The 24,235-nt window shown below is 33.7% G+C and overlaps 1 protein-coding gene across 3 annotated transcripts; it reads left to right on the top strand.

Annotated features, from left to right (window-relative positions):
• The first annotated feature begins 915 nt into the window (after window positions 1–915).
• Window positions 916–12,558, top strand: LOC108774544 (uncharacterized). Of its 3 annotated transcripts, none has more exons than XR_001940728.1 (3): window positions 916–1,023; window positions 10,379–11,468; window positions 12,540–12,558. XR_001940728.1 is itself a non-coding variant. In XM_018540681.1 (2 exons), exons 1-2 carry the CDS (start codon window positions 916–918, stop codon window positions 10,670–10,672), a joined length of 402 nt encoding a protein of 133 aa, XP_018396183.1. In that variant the 3' UTR covers window positions 10,673–11,476. The 3 variants fall into 3 exon arrangements, 1 of the variants encoding a protein (XP_018396183.1); XR_001940729.1 differs by lacking the exon at window positions 12,540–12,558 and having other exon boundaries at window positions 10,379–11,128; window positions 11,308–11,476; XM_018540681.1 differs by lacking the exon at window positions 12,540–12,558 and having other exon boundaries at window positions 10,379–11,476.
• The last annotated feature ends 11,677 nt before the right edge of the window (window positions 12,559–24,235 follow it).

Genomic DNA, 24,235 nt, shown 5'->3' with positions numbered 1-24,235 from the left:
AAATATTTCCAAATAACGAAATCATCGTTAACAGCTGATCGGCACGATAATAGCGAGTGCCGGTGCGATCGTGACTTCCTCGTGCTGCCGCGCGATATCCGGGGATGTCCGGGGATTCTGGAATATTTAATAAATCGACCCCCGCACCGCGCACGCACGCACGCACGTATACATGCGCCTACGCGTGAGATGACACGTCGGGCACGGTAGCGCGCCGCCAAAAATTCAATCCGGCACATCGCCACGCCGCTGTGTGTATCAACATTGAAAAATCAATGGTAACCCGTGACGTAGGTGTCCCGCCTCAACAACAGCCAATGGATGCGCTCGCTCGTCCCTACCACTCTCGCTGTGACTCGCGAGAGACCCTCGGTTTATCCACGCGCAGACCGGCGTGCTTATTCCGTAGCGGACTGCCGCATCGTACGGACGTGAGTCGAAGAAACGAATTGCCGAAACAGGCGATACGCCAGCTGTAGCCAAACGGAAAAAGCATAAAAAACGCACGCATATCGAGCATATCGCGAACGCACTTGTGCGAGCGCGACGTGTATGAAGTTTTCCAGTTCGGTCTGCCGGACGTAGCCGATCATCGTCAACATCGACAGCGGGAATCGACATCGATCGCGATTGATCGCGAAGCGGAATTCTTCGGAGACGAAAATTCTTAGCGAGAATTCGCAGACAAGACCCATCCGTAGGAGTTACTGACGCGCCAGTGTAAACAGATTGGTCTTTTCTCTCACTCGCTCTTGCGTGCTGCGAGCTGTGCGAGGTGTCAAACTTTCTAAGAGTATTCTACAAAAGCGGTAGAGAGAGAGAGAGAGAGAAAGAGAGATTGAAAGACGTAAAAAGGGTAACGGACGAACCGGGCCGTCGGTGTGAAACGGAGATCAGATAATAAAAGTCTACGAGATGGCGTTTATGATGCCTGTGGTGAAAAACGAATGGGACATTTACAAGACTAATAGGAGTCGACGATCGTCCGAGTGCTCGAATCCGCAGGCCTGTCGCAGCCGAAAGGTGAGTGGGATGATGTTTATTTACTTTATACGGTGCGGCGTTCTTTTTATTTCAAATGGGCTTCGAGTGACTGAACGCTCTTCTGACGTGAGAGTGGCAGATGGAAAATTGCCGGAACCGTTAAGACGCGCATATGTCTTCATTATTCGCGTTTGAATTTCCCTGCCTTTATTTGCGATACGAATTAGAAATACAAATCGAAATTCATATTAAATAAGACAGTGGATAGCACTGAGAAGAAAGTATTACGCGTTTGTGATTATAATTCATGGTAAACAATATAATTATGACTGCTGTAATATCAATAATAATTATAATATTTAGAGTTTTACTAAAATTTATATATCTGGCATCGAAAATGATCACATAAATTGTAGTAAAAACATGATAATTGTTTCTTGATCTCTTTAGAGTGACGAATATTAAAATCTTAAAAATGTCTATCGTTTCATGAAGCGCTAATTGAAAAAAACGTTGCACCGAATATTTAAAAAATAGTCTGATAATGTGCATTATTGGCAATATATTTAAAACATAAAGATTCTTCGAGACAATTGATATAACTTTAATGTCATACGTATATAATAAAAAAAGTAACGTATATGGCACTAAATAAAGAGAGCGAAAGAAATTTGTACCGTAATGTACTTTTTTAGTATCATACGAAAGTGGGAGTTCTCTTCGTTTGTATTGCATACCGTTGTATAATATGGCGATATTTGTCGCCAAAAAAAAGTCGAGTATTGATAAACATTAGTCTTCGTGCGTGATTGTTTCAACGTGTCCGTTGTCGTAAAATGTCGAAAGCTTTTCGAGACAGTTTCGATTTGTAAGACACTATAGTGAATCACGATATAGTGAATTGAACGAATTCGGATGGATTAGACGATTCAGTTTACATCGACGGCGCCAGTGTCGTAACTGCGCATCTTTATTGTTATGTGGATTTTTTTCTTTTTAGATCATTAATCGCTTATCGACAGTAATATATGAGAAAAATAAATTTTGCAAGACAAGTAACTTTTTTTTTTTGATAGTTTACACGTCGAGATACCTATCGTTTACAAAATTGCAAAAAGGCTTAACAATGGCGCCAGCCGGTCTTGATGCGTCATTCGCGCATTTAGTTATATCGCATGTATTATTAACCCGAAACCGCCGACACGGAGAATGAAATACGCGTTTAAGGAAAATCGTTATGCGCATACTTTCGCCGGCGTATCTTGTGCACGGTTTTTGGGATTATTTTTACGGGTCCTCGTTTCGCCGCAGAAAGAATTGCGGCGCAACGAATAGACAACGTGCGAGAAACCGAGAAAGAATGCCCCGCCACTGCACAAGTGCGATTTTTTCGCAGGTCTGGCGAACCGGCAGACACAGCCGTCTTGCGAAGTGCGGCGGGTCCGATCGTCCTCCCGTCTCGGTTCTCATGGTAATCGGCCATCCTGGCTTTACGCGGCGTGTCGTTTCGTTTTTCCAGCCTGCCCGAGGCGTTTATTTTGAAAACAGATTTTGTTGTATAAGATGACTTGTTAGAGACGAAGTGAGAGTAGATATTGATGAGAAAGCTGTGTCAAGCAGCTACTACTGTCAAATTTGTCAACCTTTTCGAAATAAACGCCTCGCTTAACTCCCATAGTTTCAGGAAATATCGATTAATTCGCATTAAGAGTATCTGCAGGAATAAATACTATTAATTAAAAGAAGTAATTTGGAAAGATGTATTATATATAAATATATTATTAACGCATTCTTATCTGTTTGTATAATATAAATACAGTATCGATTTTCTTGAAGCTATATAAGAGCTAATGCGATTTAAGTTTGCTATTTTTTTGGTTGTCCCTGTAAAATATCCTGCTTATGTAATTATGTTATTTATGTAACGTTGTGTAATTTCATTGTAATTGTGTACACATAACGCAAATACGATTATGGAAATGTTGCGATCTTAAATTAACAGCAGAAATACATTTTATTTAAAAGTATGAATTTTTCTTGGAATAGTTCAGAATGACTTAACAAAATATTTAATATAATTGGATTTCGATTCTAGTCATTAAAATAAATGTAAACGAAATAATTAAGATTTTATGATAAATCTGAACTTTTTTTCTAAATAATTAAATTCAAATTCACCAGTGAAGACACGTACTGCTTTAATCTGTTTATCACAAAGTTGTATAGTCCTTTCAAATTTGTCTCACTAACTATTGCTTTTGTGTTATGTATGTATTACAGTTTTTACATGTCTTTTGTGTACATTTTTAAATATAAATTCTTCAAATACAAAAAATTCTTTTCACATGGAAAAATCGGTAGAGAAATATTCCAGATTGCGTGATACACGCGTGTCTAAAATTTTGTTAATGTGATATTAATTTGATTTTAATGAAAGAAGAAAAAAAACTTCCATCTCTATCCGTCCGTGATATTTTATTCGTGAACTTGTTACGGAGTTTTCTTTTTTTTTTTTTTTTTAGTTTTTAATTTTTAGTTATTAAAAATTTTCCACCGAGCTTATATCAAAGACGAGTTATCTCTAGATTTGCCGTAAAAATTTTAACCGTGAGAAAGTTTGCCATTCATGCCGCAACAAGGGGAGTTTGATTGCTTCCTCTGAGCGTCAAGGACAGATCCAACTTTTTTTTTTTACGCGAGCGATTGACCGTGTTCGCAGCTCGCAACGTCGATCGTTCTCCTCGCGCCGGCGTTCGTCGATAAATAGCTCGGAAAAAGTCAGACCCTTTTTTTTTCCCGTGACATCGCTGCCGTAAAAGATCAACTCGCCGCACTCGGAACCGGTTTCTCCCTTGGCATCACTAAACGTTCGGCGAAATTGTATTTGCAGATGCTGAATAAGCACAGTCAATAATAGGTGACGATCGGAACCACGTGTCCCGGCGGATAAATACGCGCCGGCTAGAAGTTTATTTTTAACACAACGTAGGCAGTTATGCGCATAATGTTGTGAATTGCACGCGGTTTATTGCGCTCGTAAATGTTATCGCAAATGTCATATCGCCGATGGTATTGCGACTTTTGTATTTATTTCATTCTGTCATTTACATATGAAATAATTTTACAATAACAGACGATGTTAATTATAAATTAACAAGAGTTACATGGGATTGTCGTAATCATCATTAATGTACTCATAGATGTGTGACAAGTTTGGGCACAACATGATATAACACGTTTACTTACTACCGTATTTCCATAGTAAAGCGGTTTGTAAAAATGTCACTTATTATTCCGTCTTATTAAAATATTTTATAAAATCTTTAACGTTAAAAGCATCAACGTTTCTTATTCATTAAAAGGAGACGAAATAAATAAATTATTATGAAAACGAAAAAATAATAGGTAATAATAAACAACTAAGTATTTCAGTATAATTATAGAAAGTAAAAAAAATTCAAACTCCTATTTTTTTTATAGAAATATAATATTAATTAAAATATCATAAATTGTATGTGGTTTATTGCGGTCATGTTATCGCGAATGTCATATCGCCGGGGGCATTGCGACTTTTGTATTTATTTTATTTAATTATTTACATATGAAATAATTTTACGATAACAATGACGACAGCAATTATAAATTAATTCACGAGAGTTACATGAAAATATTATAATCATTAATGCACCAATAGATATGAGAAGTTCGGGCAGTGATAATAACATATTTACTTACCATTGTATTTCCATAATAAAGCGGTTTATACAAATGGTACTTATATTATTCCGTCTTACTCGAATATCTTATAGATCTTTAACTTTAAAAGTACTAACATTTCTTATTCGCTAAAAGAGAATGAATCTAATAAAAATGGAGAGAAGTAATAAAAAAACAAAATATTTTATTATAATTATTGAAAAGTGAAAAAGTTTCAGAATTTTACCTCTTTTACAGAAATATAATATATTAATCTAAAAAATATATACATCAATAATGACCACTCGGTATTTTTAGCATTAACGGACATACCTATCTTAGAGTTCTTTTTATGTTCAAAGTATGAGTAATTGAATACGAGAATGAATAAACGAGGCAAAATGCCAGGTATATTAATTATCATGATTTAACTATAAATCATTTCCTTTAGATAATTTTAAACAGATTTCACTTGTGGTGTAAAAATTTAAGACTAATATCGTAAATCAAAAGGTTGTGACATCATATAGTGATTATTTAATTCAGATCGGTGATTTAGACTTGTCAAATTATTTCTAACGGAAATATCCTCCTGTAGGTCTAGGACAATGTGTACAAAATACTATATCCGTACCACAATATTGCGCAAGCCTTGGTTTCGCAACCTATCGTGCGGTGAACTCTCATACGGATTCTCAATCGTTGAAAGTCGCTTATCTGTTTCATTCATTCTATAATTGCATCATTTGTAATAAAATGTAATAGTGTGTATATTTATCTATCGCGTATTTTAATCTCAATTAATTTTTCGAAAAATCGATTATCAAAGTTGATATGATAAAATTGGGATAAAAGTTGAATTTCATAAAATTATTTTCCTAAAATTATTCGCATATTTTACATAATTATGAATTATTTATTATGTTAGATTAAGCTAATTAGTGTATTTCGGAATTCATATGTAAATTTTTTTTGTAACTCACATAAAGCTTGCAGTAAGAAGCCATTATGATTTACTTTTAAACGAGTTCTTCAAGTTTTACGTTCACATTTGAATTACTGCGATCTGTTTTATGAAGTAATAATGATAATAGAAATTTGTTGTTACCTAATGTGTTGCATAATGTGTTAGTCGGATAAATTATTATTTTCTCATCAAATTTTTTTTTTATTTTTGATAATAATCTTTAAGATTAACATAAAAACAAATATAATCATCCTTTTTAAAAATCATAAACCTATACTTTTTTAAAAGTATGTATAATATAATAGTGATAATGTTACAAAATTAAAAGATTTGTCAAAAAGACTCCTCGCAAGAATGAGATAATTTCATAGCTCTTCAACCGTGAAGAGGCTGCTGCATTACGGGAATATTGCGGTTTTAACAGAAATGCGTGGTCGTGGCAAAAGTTATGCGCATGAAAAAGATATTCGCCAGGTACCAGACGACAAGGTGACATAACTGTTTCCATTTTGCATAAGCTAGCAATCTTCGGTTTCGTCCCGGATAATTTCGCGATGCCGTTTCTTGAACTTGGCCTGCTACACTTAAAGCAAGGATAGAGTACAAAAGAAGGTGATTTGATGGGAACGGCGCAAAAAGGATAATCGACAAGAAACGGAAACGCGATTGTGCGGATAGGTATCTTTGCTGCAACTCTCAATTTGGCTCTTTTATTCGTTTTTTCCTATTTGTATTTAACATTTTTAAATAAAGAAAGTCTAATAATTGCATGATTATTAAATCAAGATTATTTTGATTTTCACCATACAGATGTTATGTGTATCTGTATATAATAACGAATAAAATATTTAAAAATATTAAAAGATTTGATTTTTAAAATATTTAATTAAATATAGAAAAAATATATTCACACATAATAATTCGTTCTGTAATACATAATGAAGAATTAATTTCCGTCACGGGTAATGCGTTGTATCGTTATAAAAACGCGTGAACGGGATATTTTTAATCAACTCTTTGTCCTTCCATGCCGATATTTAGAGCCAATTTGAGCACGTGACACTGAAAGTTGCAAGTACGCAGTATGGTAGAGGTATGATTATTACTGCCAGAACATTAACGCAATCTCACGAGAAATCATTGTCAATTATATAACACGCAGCTGTTAGTTTGTGTATTGCACATTTTTTAACCTGTGCGACATGCATTATCATAATACGGTAGTATCGCTTAATTATAACATATTGTTTATTTTCGTGAAGCTTTTTTACTGTTCAAGTATGGTTGCCTTATCGGAAAACTGCTATAAATATTGATGAAATTCATTAATAATGCTGAATTTAGATATTAATTTATGCATTTAGGTTGACGTATAATTTTGATAATAATATTTCAAGTTCTAAAAATATCCGTAAATCACATTCGAATTAATTCCAAAAGCTGATAATTGATGAATAAATGAACATTGAAATATATGTCCGCTGTCTATTAATGATTAAAATGTATTTAATTGCAATGAACTATTTTAATCAGTATGAAGAATTAATATAACAACAAATTATTATTATTATAATTTTCTCCGAAAATTATTTAATTATTAAAGACTTAATTATTTCTATAATATTGTAACATTTATTATAACGTTTGTAAATGCTTTGAAAAAAATTTTCACTTGTTATTAACAATTCCTAAGCTGTGCACAAGATATTCATTTTTATTTATTTATTTAATCTGTTCCTTTTTCGGATTTAGATTTCCATTTATCTAGTAATTAGATATTAATTATCAAACGAGCTTAGATTTATTTTTGTTTATTGCCTCCGGTTAACATGAAACTCGGAATATTAATGAATCTTAAACAAATTAGCTGCAAATAGGTTCCAAACACTTGTTCTGAACTTGTTTTGTACGTCGACAGCATGGTGAATAATCGATCGCTGTTCTTATTTTCAATATTTCTATTTTGATCTCGTGTAACGCTCCGATAAAAGGTTCTTTATAAATACGAATCATGGATCGCGGGAAGATTAAATGAAAAACGTTTATACGTGAAACAACAGATTCCATTCGCGCCCGTATCAATACAGACTGCGTTGTATTTCACCTCTATACGTAGGATTGCGTAACCGCACGTAATATTGTACAACAGCAAGAATAGATTGGGTATAAAGGGTAAGTTTAGAATCAGAGGAATATAAAGCGAGTTAGTCGCTGCGACAATAAACATTGTACTTGAATACAAATGGGTGCAGCCACAATAGAAGAAATAAGGAATTAGGAATGAGAAATTTCAACCTATAATCGGATACAATACTTATTCCTTATTCTACTCTTATACTCGAGAATTTTTTAAATAATGTATGGAGATTACGTCTGAATTAAATAATGTATACGCGATATCATTATAATTTTGTATGTATTTTAATTAATTTTTTCGTACCATCTTATTTATTATTTCTCTATATGTATGCAGTATCTTTTTAATTCTGTTCTCTATATGTATATGTATGTATATAATCTATATAGATAAAAAAATGAAAAATATTCCAGATAGAATATTATTTATAAACACAAAAAAGATTATAAATACGATGGTGCAAGAAAAAAATGGGTTAATAATTTTTTATATTTATATGTCTAATAAAAATTATAGAAGATAATAAGAAACTAAACAATTTTATGTTTGGAAAATATTGAGCTCTAAAATATAAAGATGAAAATTAGAACATTTGTTATCAAATTTTTATAAGAACATATAAAGATCTATATTCTTGCAACTTCAGTCAAGAAATGGATAAAAACAATAATTTAAATAAGGTTTTTGATGTTATAATTAAAGCTTTTGAAATGGTTTTATACCTGGCTTAATGAATTATAATTGGTAAAATCTATTTTAGAAAATATGAGAATCGCTGTGTGAGATCGCTTGTTGTCACTGTAAAATAGGGGAATACGCGAAACAAATCTGACCTAATCAACTACTTATCTCCTCTCACCGCGATGACACGACGAACACGTGGTCTCGAGTCTGAACATAGATCGTACGTGGAAAAGGGCACGTACGCGTTTGCGTGTCGAATATATACGTGTGCGTCATACGCACGACATATAGACAGTTTCCGATTTTTATTGTGCTTCGGCGCTGAATAATTCAGGATGACTCGGTCAGTTCGCGCTCGACAACCTACGCAAACACGCAAATCAATTAGCCAAATGACATCGTTATTATCGATCGGATGGCAATTGCACGTTTCATTTGCGAGAGAAATGCGTGTTCTCATACAAATTAATTGCACACCCGTTACAGTTATTGCCGTTATCACAATTCTCTCGACGTGCATGTATAAGTATGTACATCCTTGTACATAAATGCTAATTAAAGGAAATTGCGGGTTAGTTTTCAAAATATTATTACTCGGTGCTTCCAAATACATTCCTTTTCGATCTCTAACATCTTATCAGTATAGATACAAATATTGCATGAATCATATATGATTGATATGATATCTTATTATTAAAAGCCTAAGTACTTCAAATCCATATCATTTGGCATTTTAAATCGTCTTAGTTATAGAGGTAACTCTAATACATTAAATTAAATTAAAGTAACTTGGAATTATTTGTAAAATAATATTTAATATGTAATATAAATAAAAACAAATTCTAATTTCAAATAACAGCGAGTATACTCTCATTAACCCTTATATTCTTGTTATTTGAAATTTTCGGGAGTCTACTTTAAATTCTAATTTTTTTATTTGATCGCATCATTTACAGTGCGAAGTTTGTTGGATAAAAATCATTATTTATCATCATTCATTACTTGCATGAATATCAAAAAATTAGCACTATAAATAATGAAGATAAATATTTAATAAAAAATCAGGGAAATATCAAGAAAATTGAAAATAGTCATTATAAAATTTTAAGATGTGGAATTTGTAACAAATATAATAGATTTTGATTTGGGGAGAAAATAAAAAATGAAGGATCTTCGATTCGATTAATAGGATTTCGATTATATCCTACTCACATGTGTTAAAGTAGTCTCGCGCGGAGTTCGTCATATTATAGCTTTCACCGTTCGCGCAATGAGCAAACGAATGACTTCTTCGACAAAGTGGATGCGCGAAATCTGTCGTTACGATGATTGCATTTCGTCGTGATTTCGTGACGAATGTTGGAATACAATCACTGGATGAAAGCCGGCGAATTGAAAAGCAAATCACGCGAGTAAAGACTGTAATTGTAAATAATGATGAATAGTTATTCGCTTATAGTAAATAATGATTTCGATTATTCGTCATTGCACGTTAATAAATTATCTAACGCCTTAGAAACAAATAATAGCTATTATAATGTTAATATAATAATTCTCGTTTGATGAAATATACGTATGGCGCATTTTTAGTAATTGCATTTTCAATAATAATAATTATTTTACAATACGTTCTAATAATATCTAATGGTGACTTCACGAACTTTTGCAAACTCTTGATGTAAAAACAAATTTTCTAATCTTGATGCCATTAATGCACACGATAAGACATGGGAAAATTTTATCTAGAAATTTTTCCCCATATATAATACATATAATCCAGAACATTATACGTTTTAAATAAAAGTATAAAAACAGTCTTTGGCCCTTTTCAACATACTTTTATTTAATTTGTATTATTTGAGTCATTCTATATTGTATATATTTTTTATTATACGTTTTTCTGGTCGTAGGTATCCGAGTGTTCCAAGTCGGAGGGTCCGTCGTTGTCGACCTCCCCCGGTTCCGACTTTCTCACCTCGCCGGCGCATCGGTCTGTGCCGCTGACCTCGCGGCACTTCTCGAGGACGTCCTCAAGGGCGTCGCAGAGCTCTCTCCAGAGTCCGAGCAAGAGCACGAGCACGTCGCCGCCGAAAACCGGTAGCTCAAATTCCCTCAACAAGTTCCATAATCGATTGGTGGATAAGTTGAAGCGTTCGTTGAAGAAGGCAGAAGATTGCGCGGAGGATCAACGGAACCTATCGTGAAACAGTCAAGGGGTTTTGGGCCGGCCACCCGCGTCCGGCTCGAAACCAATCGAGATCCGACGCACTTCGGCACCCGTTACCGTATCCGAGTCGAGCAGCAACGTGGCGGCGCGCTCGTGTCCGGATCCGCCTTCAGCTTGGTAAAGAAGAAAGAGAAAGGAGGAAGAAAGAGATGATAATGACGGAGGAAACGAGAGCAACGTGTGCGAATATGCGAGGGGAGAATAATCAAGAAAGAACAAAAATGCGTTGACGTATGAAGGAAGAGAAGGGAGTTCGCACGCGTTCAGCTCGAAAGCGAGCACGCTCAAGTTTGTTAGCCCAGCATGGAAGAGGAGGAGAACGATCCTTGAGCCGTTGTGTTCGGCTCGCTGGATGTCGACAGTCGATCGTATCAAGAATCTTCGCAGATCGAGAGACCTCGATCGAATGATCGGACGGTGTGGCGCAGCATTGGTGAGTGCTCGAGAGGACGAAGAGATACTTGGAACGTTTCTTTGGACCGCAACATTCTTAAGATGATACGCAGTTCCGCGACAACGCCGATATATAAAGCCAAAGCAATATCGATGACCAATAATAGCGCGAAGCTTTGATTTTACGTTCTCCTGGATAAATTTGAGAATCTGTTTAAGATGGCGTGAGAAAGAGCAAAAAAAGGAGCTGAGAGGACAATGGGATCACAGCCGATCAGTCGATCGATGTTGACCGAGGAGATTTCAAGGAATCATCGAAGATCATCGAAAGTCAAAGGACAATCGTGAGGGATGGAGGAGTCGACGACGGAGGAAGTGAGGTATATAATGATAAAAACAGGATTACAATATCGAGATCTCGCATGAATCGCGAGATATCTCGCACGTTGAATGTCGTGGACTCGTTGTCGGTCGGAATAGTCACTTGAGTTGCCAGACCTAAATGTTTAAGTTCCTTCATCGCACGCGATTTCTCGTACGCGTTGCGCTCTATACGTTGTTTTTTTCCTAACGTAGGACGATCGGGAACGAAGATCGAAGAGAGAAAGACATTCAACGGGCGCAAAGGTGTTTCCGTGGAGAGAAAGTAATTACTTGAGGAATGTTATGAAGATGCCCGAAAGAAATTTGATATACAATTTGATATCAATTAATATAAAAATCATTTTTTGATTTCTTAAATGTTTCTCTAAATTTTCTAACTTTTTCAACATTTTTCAAATATCTTTAGACATCCTTTTGGATGCCTAAATGATGCGTTTATTTAGCGGGCGCGAAGACTTCCGGTTTCTGTAGAGAAAAAATAATACTTGAAGGACGACATGAAGATGTCTGAAAGAATCTGATATAAAATCTGATATAATCTGACATAAAAACTCAAAAACATCAAAATAGTGTTTTATGTTTAAATTGTTTTTCTAAATGTCTCAATCTTTCCGGCATCTTTCGAGTATCTTTCAAACAGCCTCTTGATGCGTTTATTATTTTTTTGCCAAATTATCTCCGCGTGAAACACGTTAACCGTGGAAATAGAAGCGCGTTTATCCACAATTGTAACATCCAATTAACTTTCTCGCAACCTAGACTGAAAAGCGTTCTCTAATCAGAACGTCACGCAAAAGCGTTTTAAGATAGAGACTCATACTCTTTGCGCGTTAAGAGCGACTCTGTTCTCGGTTCTGATTGCGTTATTTATTTGCTTAATTAATACGTGAAGTATATATGTATATATATTCGACATGAAATGAGGACAGAATCGGCGCGAGATGCGCGGCGAGAAATACGGGCCAACGTGCAAAGAGAGAGTCGCTAGCGTAAGAAGCGCTGCGAAAATGTCGTTTTTATCGTAGTGTCAAACAGTGGCGAGGCTCATTCGTTGTTGTTCGGATTAGGTTCGAGTTTGCGTGCCGGAAGCAGCAACGGCAGTTTCTCGCCTTTGCGGGATCGGATTTCGTCGTGCAGAGGAAGGATACTGCGCGTATATGTGCGTGTAATTCAGGGCCGCGTATGAATGTGCGCAACTTACGTGCTCACTTCGGGTCACCGAGCGTGCGAAGCCTAAGAGACTCGATTTATTTTCACGTACATATTCCTATTCAACGTCGCAAATTTATGTATTGTTGTAATTATACTTACGTATCCTTGTAAGCGCGTTCGCGGACTCGTTTTCCGCGCTCCCCTTCAGGAAGCCTTCCTGGAATACAATCGTGGCGGAATATAATACGAAGAACATTTTTCTCTTAGAACTGATGCGTCAAGTAATGTGCTTTGATATCTGAAAAATAGCTTCGGAGTGCTGAAAAATTCAAACACCATCGCGGAAAAGATTTTATCCTGGAATGTCGCTTGTGAGTGAATTTTTATTCAGTGCTATTTTAAAAGTACGATTTTTATTATTAAAATATTAATATTAAATTTTGAAATAACATTTAATAAAATTGTTTAACATTAAAGTTCTCTTTTTTACAAAAATAATTCAGTTTTTCTCTATTTATTACAATCTACGTAAAATATTCTAGATAAACAAAGTGTAAAAAGTTCTTAATTATAGTATAAGTAAATTTTCATTTGGAATAGTGTTAACGTAAGAAAAACTTTCCAGGATTAAGAAAAATTGCATTCTGCGAATCTAAATGACTCAAGTATTTTTATTATAGTCTTTCTTTATATTTTATCAAATGTTAAAACTTTCTTAACTTCTCGCGACTGTTTTTCAAGAAAATCAGAAACTTATCGAATAATTACTGACGCATATCAGCTTATCGAACGATATATTGCTGTTTCCTCCGTGTTGTATCGCGTACGATACGATAACGTTATAAAGTTACACGGCGCGGCCTATATGGGGAAGCATGACAGATGCATCCGGTACCATTAATGATGCATTCCGCGGTGTACGCGTGTCGCATTGTAAAAGGCGCGATTTGCGAGCGCTGTCGTTCCATAGACTTCTGCTTGTCTCAAATCGCGCGCGGGTTGGACGAAAATATTTTTTTAAACAAATTTTCGCCACTCGTCGCATGCCATCGAAAATGTAGACAACGTTTTCCCCCCCGAGATATTTCTCGCGCGCCCGATTTATTCGTATTTGTTGTTTCGCGTCGTCGCTACAAAGCGCTTGTTAATTTTTTCACATGTAATATATAATATATATATATCTATATAGTGTATTGTTTCGCGTTACAAGTCGAGTCGGTTGGAGGGAGGAAGGTGCGGGAAGAAACGTACGCTCTTTGCAGATCGCACGTGTAAAGGACTTCGAGTGTTACAAAGAAAGAGCGCTAACTTTACCATGAGAGGTATATCTCCCCTTTTCTTCGAAACATCATTCCGATGATATTTTTTTATATAACTGGTAATTAGGAAAAGTGTTGTTTCTTCTGCGTGAGTCAATTAATTCTTGTGATCGTTGGGGTCAATTTGAAAAAGTTTAAGATTATGTACGTATCTCTAACAAGTAAGTTATAAGTTCTTAATTCGAAATTTGATCTGCTATCTGCTTGAAGTTCAAGATATTTAATGATAAAACATGAATAAAGTCAAGAGTGATAAGTTTTTTCAGTTTAAAATACAACAGATATTGAGTAAACAATATCAATTTTTCAACAAAATTATATGAAAATTAATTCAGTTTTTCAGTGATTAAACAATAAATTTAAAACAAATAAATTGAAGATTTCAAGGACTCTTTTATATAATAATAATTAATACGTTAAACAGGGCGAATAAGAGTCAAATTACAATTTAAAATCTAAATCTGATAATTTATTCTAATATTATATATTGCGAAGAATATCACGTAATTTTTGGCGTTTCGTCCCGACTTCCACTACTGGACTCATCAGTAAGGCATTGTAGTGGAAGCCTATCTTATACGCCTTGGTAAATAAATTTAAATTAATTTCTTTGTAAAATCATAATTAACACTCGATGTTCTTCGCGTCCGTTGATAGATGCTCGATTTTTCCCCGCGATGGACATAATTTGCATGCTTTCTTTCTATCGGTTACGTATCGGCGATTACGAACTGGGAGCAATTAAGCGATGCCGCGTGTAACTCTGTGATACCGTAAGCTATAAGGTAGAATTACTCTGCAACGATTAAGGGGACTAGAGGGCGGATATAGTTAGGACGAGATTCGTACGAACGCTTCGATTCTTCATCGGTCATGGACTCGCGTTCTTTGAAAGTCAAAATGAGGAATTCTCTTTTGCTTGGGCTAAACAACACGAGGATGCTCCAATTAAGGAAAAAATCTCCGATAAATGTTTTTCCTCGAGAAAGACAAAAAGAGCGTTGCTTTCGGATTTTTACGAGAAAGACGAAGGAATTCTGGCACACGAACATTTGAAGTCGTTTACGTCCGTCTTAACATGTACATAATATTAAGAGTCTGAAAGCGCCCATCGATTACATTTGTCTGAAAGAAAATATTGTGAAAGTTAATTTTCAGAATTGCAAAACAGATTACAAAAGTAACATCTGCTCGGCATAGAAGCCGACTTAATTCGATTTGCTAAAAGAAGTGAAATCCTGTAAGTTCATTATAATGTAAGAAAGAGCAGATTAACATACATCGATTCGCGCTTTCGGACTCACGTCAGATTTAAGAGAAAGTTTAGTCGGTAGACGTCACGCGGAAAATTTTGAAAATTTGCGTAGCTCAACCTGCTTTCTCTCTTTGGGTGCTGACAGCAGGGGGATGAAGATGAAGAAAAGGGGGAGGGGGAGAGAGAGAGAGAAAGAGTGAGGGGGAGACAAGGAAAAGAAAAGAGGGAGGATTGTTTACGAACCGAACGTTGCTTGGTGCGGTAAAGCAGATTAGCGAATCATTTTGCGTATGGAAAAGCGAATAATTTCCAAAAGTTGCCGCTTTATGTAAGACTGCTTTAGTGAAACAAAAAAACGCAGAGATAAAAGTATAAATATCGATAAATATAGGGTGGTGCTGGTCGAAACGTTGGGACACGCGATGTTCGACAGAATCATATTAAATCTAATTCATACTTATATATTGCAGATATATTATATATAATATATTTATATATAATAATATTATGCCTTCTCCGCGGAGTAATTCCCGTATGTCACATTAAGTTCACACTAATAATTGAATTAGAAGCCACTAATTTTTAGTTTAGCCACGAATTTTTGACACTTGGATCTACTGTGACAAATTTGACGACAGCTGACTCTATTGATTATACGATTTTATATTGACGCATTTTTTTCGAGACTGCTATTAATGCTAACTGGACACCGCGATTCGACTAACGCGCGTTCTCAACGTTTCATCGATTGATTCGTACTGATTAGAAAAAAATGGTGTTATTAGAATTTAGAAATTGACGATATAAAATATATACGCGATCTTATTCATATTATGGCGGCCTCGGACCGCGGAGTAAACGTGGATTGGGACTTTTCTTTGCTTTTTCTTAACGAAATATGTATTGAACTTCATATTTAATCATATCAAACGTTCCTGTACGTATCTTCACTTTATTTCACGTCTTTATTTATCGAAAGGGACATATTTTTGTAACGCTGCAATTTCTCGATCCACTTTCATTCTACGGTCGCAATGCGATTGCAAAGCTATACACATGCAGAGATATATGTATACATATATATATATATATATAATAGATATATATAAAATAAATAATATATATGCATGCATACGCGTAATATATGTATATGTATATATTATTTGTTACGCGACGACTTGACTATTTTTTGTATTATACTACTACTGTTTTATGGTTATTTGTTATACTTCACTCGGGACATTTTGAGCGGATTTTTATTGCGTGTTTGAGGAGAAGTGCCAAAAACCTTTGCAAGTTTACAGAACGAGAAACGTTTCCCTGCATCTTTTCCTTTCTCTTTGCTTGCAGCATTAATTCTTTCAGCAAAAATTAACATGATATTAAAATTGCCTTATGGAAATTATACTTTTGACAATAAACACACAATACGGGAACAGAAAAGGATTATTAATTTCCACTGACAATCAAATTTAAATAAACTATAGTTCTAGAGCACTTCATTGAACAAAAATTCGCTTCGTGAAAAAAAAGTAGATGCTTCTCGTAAAAAAAAGTTTCTCGTAAAAGTGATACTTGTCGTTACTTTGACGAAGTCCAACATCGTCACTGATCGATTAGGTACTATCTCCTCAGTCACGACGATTGAATATCACTACCAAAAGCCCACGATTAAAAAGCAAGAAAAAAAAAAGTAGCGTAGAGCGGCGAGGCCCGATTGGATCCTCCATTCACGTGGCGACGCACTCGGATTAAGCCGTCTCATATTCTCACTTTCCACTCATACACTATCTCTCAAGTCTACATTAACATATTTATTTTTCGACGGATAGCAACTTTCATCGTAGAGCAAATCCGTTCACTCCTTTTTTTTTTTTTTAGGATTTTAGCGCCGACGACGATACCGATTTACCAATGATCGATTAAGATCTCGGAGTCTGTTCGATTTTCTCTCCGAGTTTTTCCGTAACATACAGTGGAATAATTGTAAAACAGAACGATACAAAGAGGAGACTTATAAACGGATTAATATTTACGAAACGTATTCTAGTATTTTTTTTCAGATAAATAAAAATAAGTTTTGATATAAGTTAGAATACAGAATTATAACGATGATTATAACACTGCGGTGATTCTTGCACGTGTGTAAGTACACCCGTGTATAAATCGGAAATCAATAACTCTGTTTTTTTGCCGTTTATTGATTTAAATCTTATTATCGGCTTTATTATTAACACTGTTTGTCTCTCGATAAGGCTCCTTTTGTAGAACATCTGTTCTCTGTGAAGTGTAAGTTTTTAATTATGATTTACTAGAGAAAGATTTACCTAATTGTGAGAGGAAATGTTGCCATGATATTGAAATTCAGATAAGGAAACATTCATGAGGCTGAAGATAGGCTGTCGGTATTGTCGATATTGTTAATTATTCGAATTTCTTAAAGAGATACGAGCGAAAGCAAGAAGTTGCGTGCACATTCCATGCGTAATGATTATACATACATGTATAAAGTATTCATCTGTTAGAGTTTGATAGAGAGTTCACACACCACACAACACAACACAACACATACATACAACATGCGCGCGCGCGCCATACTGCACTGGAAAATTATTAATGAATAATGTATCTAAAGTTTTCAAAGCTTACAATAGACCTCGGTTTATCATTATTATGTATCGTGATTTTTATGTCATGTTCAATAAATGAGTTTTAAACAGCTTACTTCCCTAGTTGTTTATTCCAACAATTACTTTAACCTATATCCTTATTCATAATTATACGACTACTATGTAAGATATTGAAGTATATAAATAGATGCATATATGATTTACTTCATTTTTGTTTCACAATTTAAAAAATCGTTTTTAAATTGTGACGATTTTGATATTTTAAAAAATTATAATAAATACGAAATAATTCATAAACAGTGACAATTCGAAATAAAACCAATTTCTTCAAACCTCAATAACCAAACTATCTTAAATCTAAGGCCGGTACCTATTCATAATCCGTTCTTGTTTTAAGAACGTCTTAAGTATGTCATAAGATGCTAATGCGGCTCTCTGATTGATTCATGACATCTTACGACTGTACTCAAGACAATCTTAAATGTAAGAATCAAACATGAATACCGGCCTGAGTGTTCTCTGTAGAAGATTCTCTTCTTTATTTACAAAAATGACACAACTCACAATATGTCACTCTCGTAGAAGACATTATGATCTCTTTGAAAGCCTTAAGAATGACACAAGTACTATTTAGCGGACGAATTATGAAGTTGAGTTAGTTTACTTTTCATAATTGTTAGAGTAATCTTTACCTAATGCATTCGTATAGTAGTAACTCGAAAATCATATCTTCTGAGTTGTGTTATTCTTGAATAAAAGACCAATATGGTATTGTATAAAAAACAATGATACGATTTAAAAAATATTTGAAATATGACACAAGCATGAATTTAGAAATTAATCCGTTAAATTTTAATTGTAATAAAATTTTGTTTTATATTATACGACGAAGTTGCGAAACGTGTAACATAAAGAATCTTGAACAGTATTATTTATCATATTAATGCGGCTTTATGTAACATTTTTTTTAAGAAAGAAAACAGTTAATGGGAAATTTTCCATGAGTAATCTGTGTATACTTATAATATGCAATATTTAAGAACGTTATGAATTTATTCCTTTAATGAGAATATGTATGAAGAATATGAAATGACTTGCATTAGACACGCAATGAGGCAATTGTAAAGAAGAAAACATTTTTAATGTGTCAATATCAGTGATACTGATTCATTTGCGATGCGTTTGAATGGCCTGAGTCATCGTATCGATGATATTGAAAGTAAATTTTTTTATACATTTATAACATGGAATAAAATAATCTATAAAATAGAACTTTTACTTCCTTTTTTTTAAGAAAAAATATTTATTATTATAAATCTAATTACATAAGAGAATTCGTATAGTCAAAGTGGATCTTGGTTTTTAAAGTTTTTGAATGAATTTGTATACATATTTGATTCTGCAAACTGCGCATTAAAATCTTTTTTAATTTTAAAATGCAATCATGAGCAGAATCAGAGTAGTGATATTTATTAAAAAAACTGACAACAATTTAATATTTTTTGATATTAATAAACATTTATATAAGAACATTATTAGTTATAAAGATGTTAATGACTTTTAAAACCGCAAATAATTTTATTGCAAAAAATATTACTTTAGTCGAGTTCTCTATAATTTTACTCTTTACATTTTAATCTACAACCTGACTATTTTATTTAATAGAAGCAAATTTTTATATATGGGATTTGGATTAAAACAGCATGTGCCATGTGACTTTAGATAGTATCGATTAAATTCATTAATTATGTGAAAATAGCGTATCATATATTCACCTCCCATTTATTTCATGATCGAGATCTGTGTCACTTCTGCATTATGTTATCTTGATATAGTTATATTAATATAGTTTCGCTTGCGTGATTCTCAATAATAAATTCACGCCACGTTGCTTAGCTCAAATTTCAGTATTTCAACATGCGATATTTTACGCAAGCAGTAGTTAACCGATAAATTTATTACCACAGAAACCATTCCGGCATTTGGTTCAATTATCGTAAAATATATCTTTTAAGCAATGTTTGTACACATGTGTTATACATCATTCACAATACGAGTTGTTATTATTTTTCGTCTTGACTATGTATACTTTCTAGTGCAAGGATAATACCAGTGCTTTGAACTTGCTTTACAATATTTATGAAACGCCGGAAAGATTGCATCATCAGATGCAACTCCGCGATGTGAAAAGAAAGCTCGTGTTACAGAAATAAGAGAAATTATAGATAGTAGACTGTATTATCTTTATTTTTTATTTTTATATATTATATAAATGATCTTTTATATAAAATTAGCATTTTTTTAAAAGAAAAATACAACATAATTTGAAATATCGGATTAATTTTTAATAACTATTTTATATAAAATAAAATATAAATATAATTTTGATAGTAAAATAAGTATCTAATATTGTGTGAACAAAAATAATAAATACTTTTAGCTACATCGATTATAAATATCAATTATATAATAATTCTCTAAACCACATAACATTTATTATTTTATATTAAATATAATAATTAACGATTGAAAATAATTGTTTTTATCGAATTAACTTTTGTAATAGAAAGAGATAATATATATATAATTGTATCTTTTGATTTATTTTACGAGTTTTTTTAATGGAATCATAGGATAGAAATTATGATTACAAAAATAGCCCGTGATTCTACGATATATTCTGTATAAATTTATTTTTAGCTTTATTGTTCTTTGTGATTAAATCTCTTGTTTTCATTTTTTCTCCGAGATATAAGTAGAAAGACATTGCGTAGGCGAGATTACACAAAAAAGCATAACAGTCAACGTCACATATACAATGCAATGAGACAGTTATTGCAGAATGTCAGGTATTTCTTACGCTTCGTATTGCGAAACGAGCCGCGATAATCTCTTATCATTATGAACGACGCATTACTCGCGACACAATTCGTGGACGCGTGGACGTTCTAGTTATCGCAATCTTCGTCGTAACTTGGCGTTATTAATGATAAAGTACACAGTAAGTACAATACGATCGAAATGTTTGAAATATCTGATTGAGAGATCATAACAATGATGAAAGCTCGATTATCGATGATGACGATGCAATTGAGATCGATTTTTCGCGCGTCGAGATGACGGACGTTAATTTGCGACGCGTTGCAAGACATCGCGTGACTATTGTGATATCGATACGCGTGAATACGATACGCTTTGTGTGCACACAAATAATGGAACAATATCTTACACCCCGGCGTGTACTCAATACTTTGAACAAAGTTGCATGTTGCGACAGAATTTCGAAATATTGAGATACTTTAAGTAAATGCAGCAAAAGTAGTATATTTTGCAATAGTGTTATCGATAGTAAGACATTATTGCCGAAAATTGAAAACGCGACGAATGTTAATTTTTCCTTGAAGAGGAGACGATAAAAAATTTATCTCCGAATTTTGTAAGCATGTACGTGCTTATACAATTTCATTTTCAATCCATATTTGACAAGATCTTTGAATTTTAAAATTTTGATCTGAAGAACTTATTGTAATTTTGTAACGAACTATATATCTGCAAGAGAAATTATTTTTTATACTCTTGTTAATTATATAGATGCAACCTTTTTTGACCACATATTTTTAAAAAAATCTTGAAATGACATCAATTTTTATTTTTTTTTTCATTATACGTATATTATAACAGAAATGGAAATTCTCATTTATATTACCATTGTATTAATTCTCAAGTACGGATATTTTTGTACATTCCTTTTCTTCTTGATTTTACCTTTTTGTAGAATGAACAAGAAAAGAAACTTGATTATATGTACTTGCAACGTATTGCTTACGAATTGCTTACGCCAATGACTCCGCGAGAATGGAGATTTCCATTGCAAGAGGACTGGCGCCTACAATGGTATGTCATTGTCTGAGTTATTCGCGGGAAATCTGCGTCGGCAAAAATAGAAATACATATATGTATATGTACGAGAGATGAATAAGGAAAAAGCAAAAGAGGATGACGTGGGACTAGCACGTGCGTCTTTACGATTTGACAATCAGTTCTGCGTAAGCTTCTCCGAATAGGACACGACACAATTTTTCTTTAAATCAAAATTAAAGTTCAAAAATAGAAATTCTATTCTCAATCAAAATTTGAAAATAGGATGTCTTTATTGTCAATTAATTTTTATTGTCGCTCAATCAATATGTATCAATTGTCAGAAGTTATATTGTCAATCATTCTTGATTGATCTTTTAGAAAAACATGTAATTTATCTATTCATTTAAATACTTAAACATTCACAAGAAGTTATTAAAGAGATAATTAAATCTTCTGATCTTTCAGTGAGAAATAATTAAATTTCTTGCTCTGAGAGATTATTTGAATTTTGTTTGCAGCTGGATACTTTATTGTATTTAGGTATATGAATAATGTATTATGAGAAAATTATTTCTTTATTCAGTTGTATTGTTTCATACGAACAATAATGTTATAGTTTCAAAAATTAAGTCACTTCTTAAAATTGACGCAGAAAATCTTGTCAATTAATAATGGAGATAAAATTCTGTACTTATTTCGAAGTAATTTTTATTAATCAACACGAATCATTATTTCTCGGATTTTACATCTCTAGAAAGTTTTCTCTCGTCTTCTTTTTGGAAAGTCAATCAAATCAGGGCACTATTATTTCAAAATACAATTTAATAGAAAACTGATAAATTTGTGCAACTTTAATCGATTTAAAACAGAAAATGGATAAGAAATTTATTGCTTTCCTAAAATAGTATTAACTTATAATGAATGAGATCCGTCGTTTAATCGGCTGCATTAGTTTAGCAATCTCGAGCATACACAGTATATGTCCCTCGTCTGCATCCGCCAGCGGGAAGTTCATCAAGGTGCACGAACGCCTACGTCCGTTTATCAAATCTCATTCTCGAACGCGTCCATTCAGCTCCCACATGTATCATATCATGGACTAACACCTACACTTGATTTCCACTTGCACTTGCATGACGTCCTCCTCGTCCCGTTCGTTCCTCGCCGCGACCTCCCTGTGAATAATTCCACTTTCCTACGCGTATCCTGGACACAAATGCCTCGACTGATACGCTAAATACATTCTCCGGAAGTAGGGGTCGGAACAAAGATTCGCAGCGCTACGAAGTTCAAAATTCAAGTGGTTGTAACTTTAATAGAAATAAATGAAATTTAAATTGAAAAAGATTTTTTTGAAAAAGACGAAAGATCACTATTTATATCTTTTGAGTTTCTATGAGTTTAGTCACATCTCACGCATGCGCGCACACATATATATAAAACTATACACAAGCTAAACAAAATAAGAAATTTTCTTCTTACTTTGTAAATCTACATGTGTCTCAAAAAACTTGCAAAATTTTTGACATTCTAACACGAAAGCTTAAAGTATTGCTTACAAAATCATTTTTTTTAAGCGTTTCTATAAATTGTTTGTTACTGAATTATCACGAATTAAATAAAAGCAGCATTTTAATTTTGCTCATAACTCCGTTAAAATTGATTGCTTTTTAATTAAAAAAGACAAATTCTTAAAGCTGAAACTTTGCTCTATTGTTATTGCCAATTTTTTTTTAAATATATAGATGTATTATTATACAAATAAAGTAGCTCTATAAACTTTTCGATCCAATAGAATATCTTGTCAGACGCACTGTACGTTTGCAAAAAAATTTGTACATCATCATCACTGTTATCAGTGTTATCTTTAATTTTCAGTCTGATAAAATGACAGGATATTCTCAATTTCTATCCAGCTTTATACTGAAAGTCTAACGAAAGTCGCAGCTTATCTGACGAGAAAAATCTTCCTAGCCGTTAAATTACAGCTCTCTATAATTCGTGGTAATAATTTTCTCTACAGTCTCGAAATGCGTCGTATATTCGAATAAATAGATTTAACCTTGAGGGAAAGAACGTCCCTGACCAGGGGCTATATTCAGTTGCGACAGTTGTAATCGCGAATAATCACTACGGTGGGATGCGACATAGGTATCACGCAGGAAGGAACATTAATGAACATGAAATTATTTTGCTAATCTAGAAACCGGGACATTTTATTACCCCAAATTTGCATGATGCGACTATTTAATTTTGTGTTTTCCGTAGAATATACGCAGTAATTAAGTAATTATGCATAATAATAACTGCAATTATCATACCATAATTGGACAGCGTATATCCTGGATATTAATTAGGATAGAAAATCACAATATAAAATTATATTTTACACACATATTAATCCATTATCTGTTACCAATCTTTATAATTGGGATATGTGATGTTGATTTTTAATTCTTTTCAGAATTCTCGGTCAACCACGTGGCTCGTATATTTTTCATCCACACTTCCAATTTCTTGGCTTACTCGCGCGTAGCCCGTACGTT

The sequence above is a fragment of the Cyphomyrmex costatus genome, unplaced genomic scaffold (genome assembly GCF_001594065.2).
Source record: "Cyphomyrmex costatus isolate MS0001 unplaced genomic scaffold, Ccosl1.0 scaffold26, whole genome shotgun sequence".
Taxonomy (NCBI): Eukaryota; Metazoa; Arthropoda; class Insecta; order Hymenoptera; family Formicidae; genus Cyphomyrmex; species Cyphomyrmex costatus.
Note: the sequence above shows the minus strand (reverse complement) of the source record. Positions and strands in the feature narration are given on the sequence as shown.